The sequence below is a fragment of the Juglans regia genome, chromosome 1 (genome assembly GCF_001411555.2).
Source record: "Juglans regia cultivar Chandler chromosome 1, Walnut 2.0, whole genome shotgun sequence".
NCBI lineage: Eukaryota > Viridiplantae > Streptophyta > Magnoliopsida > Fagales > Juglandaceae > Juglans > Juglans regia.
Genome location: NC_049901.1, coordinates 43,776,802 through 43,793,133, shown reverse-complemented (window position 1 = coordinate 43,793,133; position 16,332 = coordinate 43,776,802). Strand labels below are relative to the sequence as shown.

Below are 16,332 nucleotides of genomic sequence, written 5' to 3'. Positions count from 1 at the left end.
TCTATAGGCAAAGAACTGTCATTGGCAGTCTGAATGGCAGATTGACCAGCATAGGGCCGAACATGACACAGAGTTGTGGGAGTATTCGTCATGTGATTAGAAGCGTCCGAGTCTACGTACCAGAGTTTAGTATTATTTTTACCTTGAAATCCCATAGTAGATAATGCCGAAATTAGCATTTGTTGCACCATTTCTGGTGTGCAGTAATTTGCTGCAGGAGGTGCAAGATCAGAGGAAGCACCTAAGGAGGAGCCATGTGCTACAGGAGGTGCTGCAGGAGAAACAATAACAGAAGTCTGGAATGCTTGAGCTTGACGATTCTGTGGGCGGATGCGACATTCTTTGATAATATGACCATTTTTTTTGCAATAAGAACAATATTTCTTGGGACAATTGGCAGCAATATGCCCATATTCCTTGCAACAGAAACATTGCAAATTTTTAGAAGTCATAGGTGATCCTCGTCCTTGGGCAGCATAAGCCACAGTTGCCATCCCAGAACTACCATGAGATTGCTCCAGAATAGCTTGAGTACTAAGACGTTGTTCTTCATGAAGTAACTCACCAAAATAAATATCAAGAGAAGGAACAGGTGATCTGTTCAGCAGAGAGAAGCAAATAGATTCATATTCCGGGCCTAGTTTCATAAGAAACTGATCACGCCGGCTAGTCTCATGAAGAGTCTGAATAGTCGAAAGAGCGGCAACAGGAACATCTACTGTAACCAAATCAGTATATTCATGCCAAAGAGTTAGAAATGCTGAGTAGTAGTCTTGGATGGAAAGACTACCATGTTGAAACATGGCAATCGCATGTTCTAACTGAAAGCGACGAGCATCATTAGCTTGATGATAAACCTTCTTCAAGTAATTCCACATGGATTGAGCGGAATGATGAGCCTGTAAGTTGGTAACAATATGTGGTTCCACCGAACCAAGAAGCCAAAACATAATCCGAGCATCAAGCACAGCCCATGAAGGAGAAGCCTTGAGATCATGGGATGTGTCAGGATTGGATGTTTGGGCGATATCCGTGCCATCAATATGACCCCAAAGATCTTTTCCCTTGAGGAAAAGTTCAAACTGAAATGCCCGAGTAATTTGTGCCCGTAAACTTGACACATACAGGTGCAGAGTCCATTGCAAATAAATGAAGCCAAGACAAAGCAAAAAACAGAAATAGTAAGGAAAATCAACCGAGACCAAAAAAAATATAGACCGAAAGTTGCTCAAAATCAACACAAAAGCCGAAAGCCACAGAACATAAAAACTGACCAAGCCGAGAGAAAAAAAAAAATCCCACGTGAGAATTGCTGCACCCAGACGAAGTCGAGAACCCAACGGGAATAACCAGAACAAGCTGAAAGTCACAAGGACGATAATCCCAGAGCCGAAAGTTGCCAGAGAGCTACGACGTCAACTACAAAGACACAGAGACGCCGGAAACACTACCAGAGTGCTGCTCTGACAATCAACTAACCGCAGAAATTGCCGAAAGGCTTAGAGAAGACTGCGTCGACAGCCACCCAACAACAGAAAGTGCCGAAACCACCAGACCCGAAACGGGATTGCCGAAAATCTAAAAAAAAATTGGAGACGACAAGAAACTAGGAGACGGCTCTTGATACCATGTCAAGATAAGTCGAAATATTGTGTGAAAATAGCCGAGATGATGGCCTTGTGGTTTCTCTCCAATATATAAATTGTACAAAGGATTCTATACATGGAAAGAATGTTGTATATGCTAATTTTATCCCTATACAATCTGTCAAATATTAAGCTAATTATTCTGAAGAGTAAATCAAGGAAACAAATATGGAAACAAATATGGACAGCAAAGCGGTCCATTGACATCTCGGGCCTCAAGGTGAACTTGGGAAAGGGAATTGGTATCGGTGGAGGTGGAGGTGGAGGTGGAGGTGAGGAATATTAACTTCCTTGTGGATTTGTTGGGCTGCAAAGTTACTTCTCTTCCTATGAAATATCTTGGGCTTCCCTTGGGGGCATCCTTCAAAACAAAGAATATTTGGGACGGTGTTGTAGAAAAGATTGAGAAAAGATTGTCGGGTTGGAAGCGGCTATATCTATCAAAAGGGGAGAGATTAACCCTTATCAAAAGTACCATTTCCAATCTTCCTACATAATTTCCATTACCGATAGGTGTGGCAAACCGGATTGAAAAATTGTTTAGTACATTTTTGTGGGAGTGGTATGGGGGAGGAGAATAAATTTCATTTTGTGAGTTGGCAAAGGGTGAGTTGCCCGATTGTGAATGGTCGTTTGGGGGTGCGAAATTTGAGTATTTTTAATAAGGCATTATTAGGAAAGTGGTTGTGGAGGTATCAAATGGAAGGAGATTTGTTGTGGAGAGAGGTTATTGATCGGAAGTATGGATGCGAGTGGGGGGATGGTGTTCCAAGGAGGGTAGGGGGTCTTTTGGTATATGCCTATGGAAATTTATTAGAAATGGGTGGAACATTTTTGAAAAACATCTTAAGTTTGAGATTGGAGATGGTGCAAGAATCTGTTTTTGGTTTGATGAATGGTGTGGTGAGAGAGCTCTTAATACTGTTTTTTCGGTTGTTTTCAGCTTGGTTGGAAACTAGCAGGCTGCTGTATCAGAGGTGTTGTGTCGTGCTAATGGGACTGTGCTTTGGAATGTAATTTTCACTAGAAATGCTTAGCATTGGGAACTTGATGAGATTGCAGGTTTTTTCAGCTTTTTGTATTCAGTGAAGATAGGAGGAAATGGGAGAGATCGTATGCTATGGAAACATACAGGGAGAAATAAGTTTTCAGTTAAATCTTTTTACAAGGTGTTGACAGTTCAACAACATATCTCTTTTCCGTGGAAGAGCATCTGGAGGGTTTTTGTGCTGTCTAAAGTTGCCTCTTTTACATGGACAGCTACACTTGGGAAGATTTTGACGGTTGATAATCTTAGGAAATGCGGTATGATTGTTATGAAGTGGCGTTTCATATGTAAGAAGAATGAGGAATCGATTGATCATTTACTTTTACATTGTGAGGTGGCTAGGGATTTATGGGTTGGCATTCTTAGTAGAGCTGGACTGAGTTGGGTTATGCCTAAAAATGTGGTGGATCTACTAGCATGATGGAATAGGCATCATAATAGCTCTCAACTGGTAGCGGCGTGGAGGATGATACCTTTGTGCTTAATGTGGTGTTTATGGATGGAAAGGAATGACAGGTGCTTTAACAACAAGGAGCGAGCAATGGGGGAAATCTGGAATTCATTTGTGTCTTCTCTTTTTCAATGGTTTTCTACTATTGTACCAAAGGGAGGGAATGTTCGTGAGTTTTTGTTTTCTTTTCAGCTTTCTAGAATGTAATTAGGTGTCTCATTTTGTATACTTCTTGTGCATATGGGCTTCGCCTAGTTTCATTCGATTCAATAAAGATTCTTGCTTATAAAAAAAAAAAAAACACCCACTATTTCGTACAGATCTTCGTGCAAATCTTCATTTTTTCTTCTAAACTTCTTTCTTTTGTCTGTAAGAGAGAAAAACGAAAAGGAGATGCATTTAAAGATGAAAAATGATAAACACATCACTTTTCACAACACTTATGTAATATCATTTTAGGGGTATTTTTGTAAAATGCCTTATAAAAATAACATCATTTTAAAAAAATACCCTTATTTTACAACATGTATTGTGAAAGAGTTTTGTTACTCATCATCCCATACACCACAGTTATTTTTATTTTTTAAATTTTTTTTTAGCCAACTAAACTAATTGTGATCTTCTACTCATCATCCCTACATCACATACTTGCTAAGGGAAAAAAAAAAAAAAAAAAGTGGTGTGTGGTGTATGGATGATGATTAGAATTTTTCATTGTGAAATTTGTTATAAAATGTGTTGTGTGGATATCGTTACTCTTTAAAGATATTTTTGTTTGGAGAATTTTGTCGCTCTCCCAGTTCCCCTTTTAAAATAATTTTCAATTTTTTTACTCTTTCTTCCAAAAATACCCCTGAGTTGATCTCCAAAAGTGAATTGACGTTTTGACTTCATAGTTCAAACCTTGCATGATCAGGACCACGTCAGGTGCACCCGGGTCATTTCATAGAATTTTTCTTTCATCTAATTATTACAACTTTCCCAAACTTCCAAACAAAACACTAAAAAAATAATTCAATTTTTTAAATCCCAAAATAAAAATTGTATTAAAAAATTATATTCTAATAATATTTTAACTTTATAATATTTTTATTCAACTTTTTATCTCCCCTTTCCCAAAACTCAATAAAACATTTTAACTTATACAATTTTACTACTATTCACAAACTATCTCATTACTATTCACAAATTTCTCATCTCATGTCATGTCATCTCATATATGTAACCAAAAGAAGCCTTAATCTACTTAAATTCAATCTGATCAGGTGTTTCTAGACTCCCACAAATCGAAAGGTGGCAAAACCTGAAACAAATTTTGAGGACCTTTGGAGGATTTTGTGGTCTTTTTTATTCCCATATCATGTACTTTCTGGGGAGTACGGAGGACTCCGCTTAGTTACCTGTACTTTTTTTGTGCTTTGTTCTACTTCCTTTCTCTGTTTCTTTCTTTTTAATGGTCTTTGAGATTTCTTGTCTTTTGTATACATCTTTTATATTTGGACTGCATTACCTCCGGCATTTTCTCATAAATTTTTGCTTTATATATGTAAGCCTTATCTTCTGTTTTCTAACAAGAAGAGAGGGAGAGAACGAAAGACATGTGGGTCAGTGCTTGGAACTTCTTGAAAAGCTAATAAGTTATAGCGCTCCAATAGCACTTTAACCCGTTGTAAAAATAAATAAAAAAAGGAGTATGAGGTCTTAGATTCAAAACCTATTGACTTTAAAACTTATCAACAAAAATATATATAAAAAAGAATTTCGAAAGAAACTTCTTTATATATTTGCAATAAGGTATATGAAAATTTGTAGGCTCAAACCACTTGTAGGCAATTTTGTCATTCCTTGCACTCTTCCAGATTCTAGTTACCTGTAGCATCAAGCACTGAGGTGTTTTTTTTTTTTTTTAACTTTCTTGTTGTGGCATCTTTTTTAGCTTTTCTGAGGATAGTTTGCTCTTCTTGCTATGCTACAGGCAGTATACTTATTTATATTACTGATGTAGGCTGAAGCTGCAGCTGAGTTTTTGAATGTCATGAGGCACTATATGGAGTCACTTTGCTCGGATCTGAGGTCTTATACAATAACTAGCGTACAATCAAACAATGACAGGGTTAGAGTAACTAAACTCATTATCCACTTTACGTGTAAATTTCTATTATCAGAACATTGCAAATACCCTGGAGTGCCAAGCTTATTATACTTCTTTGACATGTATATCTTTGGTTATCTTGTTAGGTTTCTTTACTTCTTAAAGACAGCTTTATTGATTCCTTTCCTAGTAGGGACAGACCATTTATCAAGGTAATTTTGCGTTCTTCATTTTATTTGCAATTTTGTTCCTGTGGGAAGCAGTTTAGTCATTTTCTGTGAAGGAACTATGAATTCTGACCAAATAAAGCACAAATACATACCTTTATTTGGCTCAAGTGAAGTAATATGATATCATCAGCATCATCATCATTGTCATGGGTATGGAACATAGGCAGGTTAAACTGAGACTTTTATAAGATGACAGGCAGTGCCTGTGAAGAGCAACAAGGTGTGGGCTAGAGAGTATCCATAGCCATTTTTATTTCATGCATCCACACAAACTAGGAATCTACTGTGAATAGAAATCGAGAAAAGAAAAACAATTGCAGAAGCCTCAGTACTGAAACAATCAACAAATAATCAAATCACATGCAAAGCTATTTACATGGTTCAGCCTTTGGCCTACTTCCGCGGGCAAAAACTGCAAGAAAACTTGATATTTACATTGTCTACCTATTTCTAACCATCTTATCTCTCTGACACATGCGCACACATGTGGCTAATCTGTTCTTTTTTTTTACTCAAGAAAAGGTTGGGTCAGGCCAATCCAGTTCAGTTCAGATGCTTGGAAGCAGAACCCCATTATGTGGGGCTTATTTGCATGCAATTTAGTGGGTTGCGTCGAAGATGTAGAGTCATAATTTGTTCCAACTTCTCGGGCATTGTTTCTATTGGGTTGAGTTGAGGACATAAAGTCATAATTTGCTCCAACTTCTTGGGCATTGTTTCTAGTCATTAAGAGGTGGGATGGGATTTGGGGTAGGTCTCAGCAAGTGATAGATCATCGTTGTAAAATTATTGCAATACTTGACTGAGGGAGGACTGAGAGTTGGATTGGCTTAAGAATTTGGATAATGGTGTGTTGAAGGATGAAAGTACACTTGTATCTGTGATAACGATCAGATGATGCCATTTATCTTGAAGCCCTCTTAAAATGTTGCAGGAACGACTAAATGAGTACTAGGTTTGCCTCACGCCAGGATGGGTCCTTCCCATCCCCTTTCATCTATGGACTGTTGAACTGTCAGGATGATTATATTACTCTTTTTAGTAGTTGTGGGCAGCATGTGTGTACTTTCTTATGCAAATTATTTCTGGATCGGTGATATCTATTGGACTCAAAACTTGTACCAAGTACAGTTCATTTTGAATGAATTGATTCGATCAATAAATGAGTGTATTTAAATGTTCAATCTTCATATTTAGGTTGGTATCAAGTTGTAAAGTTAATTATTTTTATTGCTTATGGATTTGGTTTGAATTTTGCAGCTATTTGTAGACACACAATTGTTTACTGTCCTATCGGACTCTCATTTGTCCAGCTTTGAGAGTGGGTACCTTTAGCTTAATCTTGTGAGGTTTGCAATGAATCCATCGGTTAAATCCATAGGTGCAAATGAAGGTTCTATCAGTCCTCATGACTAATTGAAGGATAATTTTTCTCTTACTGTTTAAGATGAACCCACGACAAGTTTTGGAGCCATTGACTGTGAACTGCCATATTCTTGAAGCTTGTAAGGATGACTTGTAGCATAAATGGTGAAAGTATAGTTTCTAATACCATACATCATTGTCCGTTGTACTGCCTAGCAAGAAAGGATCATAATCCTGATCTTTATGATGTATCTTATCTAGTGCTTACTATAGGTTTGCCTTGCACCAAATCTCTGTAAATAACATAATAAAACAATCTATGAAGAGATAGTTTACCTGATACAACCATCTTTGGTTTATTTCTGAGAAGATTTCAATTTATGTGGAAAATGATGCTGCTTCTCTCTCTCTCTCTCTCTCTCTCTCTCTCTCTCTCTCTCTCCCTCTCCCTCCCTCTCTTGAATGGATTCAAGATGAAGTTCATGTAACTGATTTGAAAAGTCTTTTACCTTATATTCATATATATGGCTTCAGCACGTTCTCACACACTTGCGTGCACAGCTTCACCATGATCTCATTTTACCAGTGCATTTGTTTTTGTATCGTCTATTATTACTGACATATGTGTGCGCAGGCCAAGGTCTAATGCCAAGTTATGAGGCAGCTTTGAAAGATGCTAGGTTTGACACCTAAACACTGAAATCTGAGAGCTGCTCTTCAATATAGATCTACCTCTAATTTTGGCTTTCAAAATCGTGTCGTAGGGATAAAATTTTTATAAGCTATACGTTTGCAAGTTGCTGAATCTCAAATCTTGAAATCTAAGCTGCAATATTAGCTGAGATCACAAGGAAAAGCTACTTTACATTGTGACTGTTTCTATCAGAGTTTGGCTTTAGTGTAGCTTCTCTTGGATCTTCCTCCATTCATGTCTCACCCCCTTGCTGCAATGGAACTCAAATAGGTTTCTAACAATAGCCAACTCTTTCGCAGTTTCGCCAAAGCCTGGTCTGGCCTGTGGGATTTGTTTGGATCCTTTAATTCTTTCTCTTGCTGACACTTTTGACTTGGCTGATCTCTTAATAAAGGTGAAGCAGGAGGGTTGAGAATAACAGGTTTTGCCTGAATATCATTAACAGATTTTTACCTTGGTGCGCGAGATACAAACACTATACAAGAGCCCCCACTTTCGCCGAGGGTTGGGTCATATAATACTTGAGTTCCTACTTGGCTTTTGTCCCCAGCTGTTGTAAATATCTTCAGCAGCAAAGAAAAGCATGCATGTAATCAATAAGTTTTCTCACTTCATACTTCACAACTTACACAAAGTAGCTTGGAATCAGAAGTTTTATTACTTTAAGAGACCATTAAGACTGATCTGCTACCATTCTATTGTTATACTTCATGCAAGAACCAAGATGATTGAACAATGATTTTCAGATCCTATAAAAGCGTGTTATCTCATGTTTTACCTGATTTGGCTTTGCTTTGGGTGCCAAGCACACTGCACAACACTACAAGCCGGGGATATTAATCAGAGTAGAAGTCGAGATAACATCTTGTCGGCATAGGAGTTGTTGAGGAATTACCACAGGAATACAGGCACTCCCCGCATTCCCTTCTCTCCCCGGTATCGTCCCGCACAGAAAGAAAGAGAGCATAGCCCCGGCCAGACCTGTGGTAGAGCTTTCTTATTAATATTCCTCTCCAGGTGTTAGAGCAAATTCAGTTTTCACTTAAACTCTGGAAGCAAGCTCACTGTTTGGTTAAATCTTAAAAGCATATAAACTCTCTAGTTCTGCTCTCCCTCTCAACAAATGTCTTAGTTAAGAGAAATTGGTTCACAAAAGTAAAGTTTTAGCTTGCTGTGATGCATCTGATTGTATACATATTTTTACTATAAAGTAGGTTTAATGTATACATCTAACCAATCCTCTCCAGTTTTAGCATATTTGTTCATCCGGATGTTCAAATTAGTTTACTATCGCCTTCAGTATTGAACCATCGCTAGAGAACAGAAGGCCAGCAATATCTTCTAAATAACTTCTTTTTTAACATGTCTGTCTGGCCTACTTCCAAGAACCGCACTAAAACAATCAGCAAGCATGATGCAAACATCAAAAGAACCTAGAGTTTTTCTACCCTATAACATATAGAAATCAATTGGTACTAAGATACTAGGTGAAAAGCAACAAGTGGACTGTAATATATACAACCCATCTGCTATGCATCTTCCTTACCGGTCTCAAGTGGTTCAAGACACGACTTATTTAATCCCGTTTTAACTCATTTTATATAAATGGATTGAGATGATTTGTATATTTTTTTTAATCTAATTAATATAATTTCATATATAATATAAAGATAATTATATAAATCGTTCACAATTATGATGAAATTCATGATAAAATATTTTATTATCAATCTCCAAACTAATAATATATAAGAAAATTAATTTTGAAAATCTTCTCCATCTTGTTTAAGTGTTGAGATGCACTCTTCCCCTCTTGCATCTTGCTTTTAGAAAATTATTGTCGAAGAAATTTCATGTTTACCATTATCACTAACTCGTACATTCTCTATGGAGTCTCCCATATTTCTGTTAGGGTTCCATCGTGAGCTGAGGGAAGAGACAGGAATTGAAGTGAAGTGTTTTTTGCGGGATCTGTCGAAGTGAAAAAGAAGAAGATTGAAGTAGTTTGAAGAAAGCCGAAACAACGTCGTGGAGGCCAGGGACTTGAGTGGACCAAGACGCACCGTTTTGGCTGGGTGTTTGTGAGATGAGAATTTTATGTTTAAAATATTATGTTTTAGTATTATTATTGCATTGAGATTTGAAAAAATTGAATTGTTTATTATATTTTATATGAGAATTTGAAAAATGTGTAATGATGAGATGAGATGAGATGAAAATTTTGTGTCTCATCCCACCCCCAAACCTGCTTGTCTGCAGTTGGGTTCTACGCAGTGGTACGCAATGTTTTTACTTACCTTTGTTATTGAGTCTGTAAAACGCAGCGCTTGGATTGATTCCAAACGGTGCGTTTGTCTGTCATTTGTTTTTTGTAAAGGAGGTTTGGGAGCCCTCACTCTCGTAGCAATACACGTCTTAGCAATTTATCAAACACCTTGTGTGCCCCCTTTTTCTATTACAGTAGCTATAACAATTCATTTCTATCATCTTCCTCATTACAACAACAACCACAATAGAGTTTACACAGCAGCAGTAACCTTCCATTTCCATCATCTTCCTTATTCCAACAGCATTTACAAGAGAATTCTAACACTCATGCAGGCTCAATGTCTCCTACTGAAACTAGTACCTCATCTAATGCTGAATGGGAGTGTAAATTCCCTGGTTCTGAGGTTTCTTTCAGATATGTGAAGGAGTCAATATCCGGATTCATAGCCATTGGATACCCTGTTTCCCAGCAACCTCCGCCAATCCTCTAGGGCGTCTTGCAGTTGACACTTAGGCGCAGTTTGGATAATGAGTTGAGATCTGATGAGATAACAATTAAATAAAATATTATTAAAATATTATTTTTTATTACTATTATTATTTTAGAATTAAAAAAAAATTGAATTATTTATTATATTTTGTATAAGAATTTAGAAAAGTTGTAATGATGAGATGAAATATTTTTACTATCCAAACGGGACTATGTGACATTTGAATAATAAATTGAAATGAAATGGATTGGAATGAAAGTTAAATAAAATGTTGTTAGAATATTATTTTTTAATATTATTATTTTGAAATTTGAAAATGTTGAATTATTTATTATATTTTACATAGGAATTTGAAAAAATTGTAATGATAAGATGAGATGAGATGAAACATTTTCACTGTCTAAACGGGACTTAGAATTCTAATTTATTTCCCCTCCTAAGAGCACTTTCATTGAATTAGCTAAAGTTAAAGGACATTTTTTATAAATGTAAGAGAAATTTGACTTTTAGCTATTCTATTCACATAAATCTCCACATTAGAATAACTATTTTTTCATTATATAATAATAAAATAATATAAGATGAATTTGATTTTAATTATTCATATCAAATCTCCTCGTTAGATTGTACATTTATTTATTATATAGTAATGAATAACTAATAATTTTAAAAATATTTAATTTTTTTAATTATTAATTTATTTTATTTTAGCATATTTTACTATTCTACCTATTATATATTAATTAATAATCATATTCTTATTAAATTAATATATCACTAACTCAAATTAATATATCAATTTCAAAAATATTTTAATTTTTTTAATTATGAAATTATTTTATTTTATCATATTTTACTATTCATAATATTATATATTAATTAGTAATCATATTCTAATTAAATTATAGATTAAAAATAGAAACTAGAAAGATATTGATGGAGACCTTGGAAGAGAGAAACAAATGATATAAAATGGATTTGATGAATAAACAGTGTTTTTCAAATTTGGAAATAACTTTAAAAGTTATTCTAGCTATATTCTAAATATATAGCTATTCCAATCCAATGTGATACATTTTATCGTTCAATAGCTAAATTCTCACTAGATTTAACTTTTAGCTAATTCAATGAGAGTGCTCTAAATATAATATGATTATTAATAATAATTCTACATAAAACATTTAATTTATTTAACAATAAAAATATTTTATAATTTGACATATGTATAAATTTATGAGTAGTGCTATATAACATCTATTGTAGTGGTACACATAATGCACACACTACAATACACTAATTTCTTCTCTCCATATGAATTGTTGGGATGATATCACATAAGATGTATAAAGTAGCTGCTCCCAAACAGTGGCTTCTCCTAAGATTGTTTCTAAATTTATTTGTCAATAAAATATATATGCATAATATTTATTAACAAGTTTTGTTATGTACAAATAAATTTATATATTAATATTATTGGTTTCATATTTTAAATTTAAATTAATATTATTTTTAATAAAATTTACTTTTCAATCATTGATCAATTATATTAAATAAGTGCGTAAATTAGTACGCCCAATCTCTTACAATTAACTCACCGGTCGCCACCACTGGCCTGCTATCTACTCACGATCATTATATGGCCAACTAGCCGGATAGCATTCACTTCTAAACTTGCTTTGTCCTTCGACCCCACTCTTCATCTTCATCATTTGTTTCCCAAAACTCCGAGATTTACCACCAAAAACAATGTAAGTCACGATTATGTCTACTTTTTATGTTGGTTTGCTCACTTTTGAAAATTTTACCTTGTGTGTACTTGACTACTTCATTCGTGGGGTTTTCTTTTTATTGTTTGAGCGTGCTTATTTCATTTTTTTTTTTTCTTCTTTTGTGGGTATCTGTAACTTCATTTCTCATGTTTGTTTATGTTATGTTTATCCGATCACTTCGTTTTGTCGGTATTGTGGATTGAGCATAGGGATGGTGGGCTAAGGCCAATGGATGCTGATCAACTCAGAGAGCATGCACATAAGATGGTGGATTTCATTGCTGATTACTACAAAAACATTGAGAATTTCCCAGTTCTCAGCCAAGTTGAGGTTTTCTACGGTCCCTCTCTCGCTCTCTCTCATTTTTCTTTAGGTGCATATATATGAATTGATAACCAGTTACTGCTATGAGGAAAGCCAGCATCTCTGATAGTAATGATGATCTCTCTTCCTTTGTGTCAAGTATCCGAAATAGGTGCCAAAATTTAAAGATGTGAATGCTTTGCCTCGTTTATATGTAGTCTTTTTTTGTATTTTCGGGCCTACTTTTTTCGTTGTTTAATAGAAACTTCTTCCTTTTGTATAAACAATTTGGTCCTTCCATGCAGCCTGGTTATCTTAGTAGAATGTTACCAGATTCTGCGCCTAATCACCCAGAGTCATTGGAAGATATATTTAATGGTGAAGTCTCTCGACTTAATTTTCTCCTTTTATAATTAAAGCATGATTATGTACGTCACTTATTCTTCTAATACGTTTGGATAAATACAATGTGTGTTTTACTAGCGTTGTCAGAGATCTAATGTGATTTTTACTTCCCTCTCACAACCCCTCAAAGAAATGGTAAAGACATTTTCATGGACAAATTCTTTCTGTGGTTGTAGACATTTCATCAAAGATACTACCCGGAGTAACCCATTGGCAAAGCCCAAACTATTTTGCATATTTTCCATCCAACAGCAGCATTGCCGGATTCTTAGGAGAAATGCTCAGTGCTGGCCTTAACATTGTGGGTTTCAGTTGGATAACTTCCCCTGCAGCAACAGAGCTTGAAATGATAGTTTTGGATTGGCTTGCTAAATTGCTTAAACTGCCTGGTTATTTCCTTTCAGGAGGTACGAGCTAATACAGTAAAGATAGAGCTCCTTCTCTCTCCCAATTCTTATTCTTCTTCTTCATTTCTCTAGTCAAATTTCTGTATCTATTCTGCTTGATATAAACAAGTAAGAGACGACGAGTTCTCCCATTGTTGACAGAGAGGTTGAATATTTTTTCCCTAAAAATGCATTGAGATTGAACAGTCGGGATCGCTGGAGTGGAGAGAATGGTATGTAGTCTATTAAATTTAGAATTGTGAAGATTGATGAAAGGATCCAATGTCTGTCTTCTAAGCAAATTTTAGGGTAATTCAATGGCTGTGGACAAGATCATATTTCATAATTAATAACTCCCAAACCTTAGTGAATGAACCAAGTTAAGGGTCTTTCTTTTGGCAGATATTCGATTTTTTATTTTTGGAGTGACTCAACATCAATGAGAAGTGATATGGTCTCCAAATAAATTAATAAGGCGGAATGAGGTTCTATTTTATGATTGCATTTAGACTGCTTTTTAAAGTTAATTTTAAACCTAAACTAATGCATACAAGGATTTTGATTTTTTTTTGGGAAATTAGTTTGCAGTGTATGAAGCTTAGAATTATGTGGTGAATCTTGTTGTAGGACAAGGTGGTGGAGTGATACAGGGCACAGCAAGTGAAGCTGTTTTAGTTGTGCTATTGGCTGCTCGAGACAAGATGTTAAGGACGGTTGGCAAAAATGCTCTTGAAAAGCTTGTGGTATACGCATCTGATCAAACACATTCTGCACTGCAAAAAGCTTGCCAGGTATCTCTATAAATGTCCAGAGATATCTGCATGATCTTTTTTCTTTTACATTCTTTTTGCAAAGTTTTTAATTTGTTTATGACGGATGCTTCCTGACAATCATTCATGATCCTGAATCCACATGCTAAAATCTTTAGCACAGACATAATAAATAAAATTTGCAGGATGGCATATAACCAAGTCTATGTTGTATTTCTCATGATGGATGCATCTTTTAGTAAAATATTTCCATTTTTTGTTTTCTGAGATGATGCATAATCCTTAGCTGTCACTCCGTTTTTCCTTTTGTTCTGTCTCTTTCCCCAGGAAAGAGTAGTTTAGTTATCCGTTGTGCATCCACAGAGCAGGATGCTCTCTCCTCTTTTCATTGCCATAAAGTCTTCCTTGGGATCTTAAAATACTTGGTTATGATACTAAAAAAATAGATGGAGGTAGCTCAAAGTTTGGGGGGTTTGGCTATTGCCACATGACTACAATCATTACTCTCTCTCTCTCTCTCCCACCCCTGAATGGTTATTCTACCAAATTCTTTCGTTTCATCTCTTTGGATTCTTCCCGTGTCAGGTCAATCTGAGCAAAGCCCCTTCTTTTCCAAAGTGCTGCTACCCCTTCCATCCTCTCCTTTTACATACAGGCTGACATATTTGGTAGAATAGATATGAAAGGAAATAATACTTGTTTTGGGGCTGTGAACAAACAAGTTGTCTTGTCCTGTATGATTGCATTAAGCACATGATGGAAATCACTACAGTGAGTTGTTATATCTTTTTGCTGAGAAGTGCTCGAGGCAAAAACGGTGGGAAATTCTCAAGGGAGTTATAACATTTGAGTTGCTACATGCCAGGAAACAATGAAAAAAAGTTTTTGAGTTGCAATTATGATGGCTGTCTATATTAGTAATTTCTTCTTCCGTTGCTTGGTTATGGTTTGATGTTTATGTTGATTCTAATAATTTTGTTTCATTTTTTATGATTGTAATGTTTCTTTAATGACAGATAGGAGGAATCCAGCCAGAAAATTGCAGGTTGCTAGAAACGGATTCTACTTCCAACTATGCCCTGTCACCTGGTGTACTTTGTGAAGCAATTGCACATGACATTGCCATCGGTTTAATCCCCTTTTTCTTGTGTGCTACAGTAAGAATCAGTACACTCAAATGTTACTTTCTTTATGTTTTTATAATTTTTTTTTTCTTTTCAGCTCTGCTCTATTTTTCTTAATGCCATATTTTGAAATCCCTCCCTTCCTTTTGGCACCTTCAACATGATTTTAATCATTACTCCATTAAGAATTAAGTGTTTCTTTTACTGATACAAAAGAAAAAAATAATTCTCTTTTATTGTTGTTCAATTCTTTGCTGCCACCAACAGTGTTATAATTTTGCACCATTACTTGTGACAACATTCGTGACACTATTATTCTTGCAAATCTTGATTGACTACTAGTATTTCATCATGCATTAGACTGGGGAATTTTTGGAGGCTGGAGATGAAAGGAAAAGAATTTTTTGTCACAATCGTGAGTTGAGAAATTTTATGAGTTGGTACTTAAATCAAACAATGATCTGTCACTGAAATATCTATGTGTGTTGATTGTAGGTGAACATATTCCTTGTTAGGTTTTTTTATTTTCTCTGTTCCTTTTAGACTTGTTACAAAAGATGTACCACCCACATCCAGGACAATAATTGTTATTCGTGTTATTTGCCGAGGATAGAGAGTTCATCGGAGCATTGCATACTTGGATTTCTTTTGTGTTCTGTGTGTGTGTGTGTGTGTGTGTGTGTTTGTCTAAGAGAAACATTCTTAAGTAAGTGGAAGAAATATTGATTTGAATATTGTGTTACTATAGCAGTATAGTGTAGTTGTTAAATGATTATTAACATGGTAAACCCTGAAAGTTTGAGCTTTCTATTTATACTTGCAGGTTGGTACTACTTCATCAACAGCTGTTGATCCTTTGCTTCCACTTGGAAAGATTGCTAAGGTAAACTGTTTAACTGAGCTGATGAGAAAATGAGAAAATCCTCTTTGCTCACTATATCAGTTTCTAACAAGAATAGTAGGAAACTTAAGAAAGCCAACAACAAGAACAGATAAATCTCCTTAGGCCAACTGAATGTGGATAAATAAATGGTCAACTTCAAATGTCAAATGCTTAAACTTGTGGTATAGTTTGTCAATAGAAAGTCTCACGGCCAAGAAACGTGATCCAGATTCTGAATCGAAGACAAAGTCACTAGCTGCCAATTGTTATTAGTCTCAAGGTTTACAGTAATAAATTCTGTTACCTATCTTAAGCTGGATTTCATTTAGGAATAATCCAGTTTGAGATTTGGTAGGCAGTAGGCAAGAAGTAAGGAAACATGATTAAAGCACTGTAACTTCTTATAT

General features: G+C 35.5%; 2 protein-coding genes across 7 annotated transcripts in view; both read left to right on the top strand.

Moving 5' to 3' along the window:
* Positions 1-9,680, top strand: part of LOC109020548 — a 39,268-nt gene extending 29,588 nt beyond the window's left edge. For 3 of the 5 annotated variants that reach the window (XM_019003033.2, XM_019003032.2, XM_019003029.2), the window contains 3 exons: positions 5,151-5,258; positions 5,384-5,449; positions 5,990-6,711. In XM_019003033.2, the coding sequence (XP_018858578.1) occupies positions 5,151-5,258; positions 5,384-5,449; positions 5,990-6,070 (255 nt within the window). In that variant the 3' untranslated portion in view covers positions 6,071-6,711. The other 2 variants (XR_002000956.2, XM_019003035.2) reach the window with 2 other exon arrangements.
* Positions 9,681-11,875: 2,195 nt separating this feature from the next.
* Positions 11,876-16,332, top strand: part of LOC109020549 (tyrosine decarboxylase 1-like) — an 8,601-nt gene continuing 4,144 nt past the window's right edge. Inside the window, exons 1-7 of one of the 2 annotated variants that reach the window (XM_019003040.2) lie at positions 11,876-12,033; positions 12,264-12,384; positions 12,663-12,735; positions 12,939-13,169; positions 13,776-13,939; positions 14,935-15,075; positions 15,866-15,925. In XM_019003040.2, coding sequence (XP_018858585.1) covers positions 12,032-12,033; positions 12,264-12,384; positions 12,663-12,735; positions 12,939-13,169; positions 13,776-13,939; positions 14,935-15,075; positions 15,866-15,925 — 792 coding nt within the window. In that variant the 5' untranslated portion in view covers positions 11,876-12,031. Of the gene's footprint in view, positions 12,034-12,055; positions 12,385-12,662; positions 12,736-12,938; positions 13,170-13,775; positions 13,940-14,934; positions 15,076-15,865; positions 15,926-16,332 lie in introns of those variants that run through there. The other variant, XM_019003039.2, reaches the window with a different exon arrangement.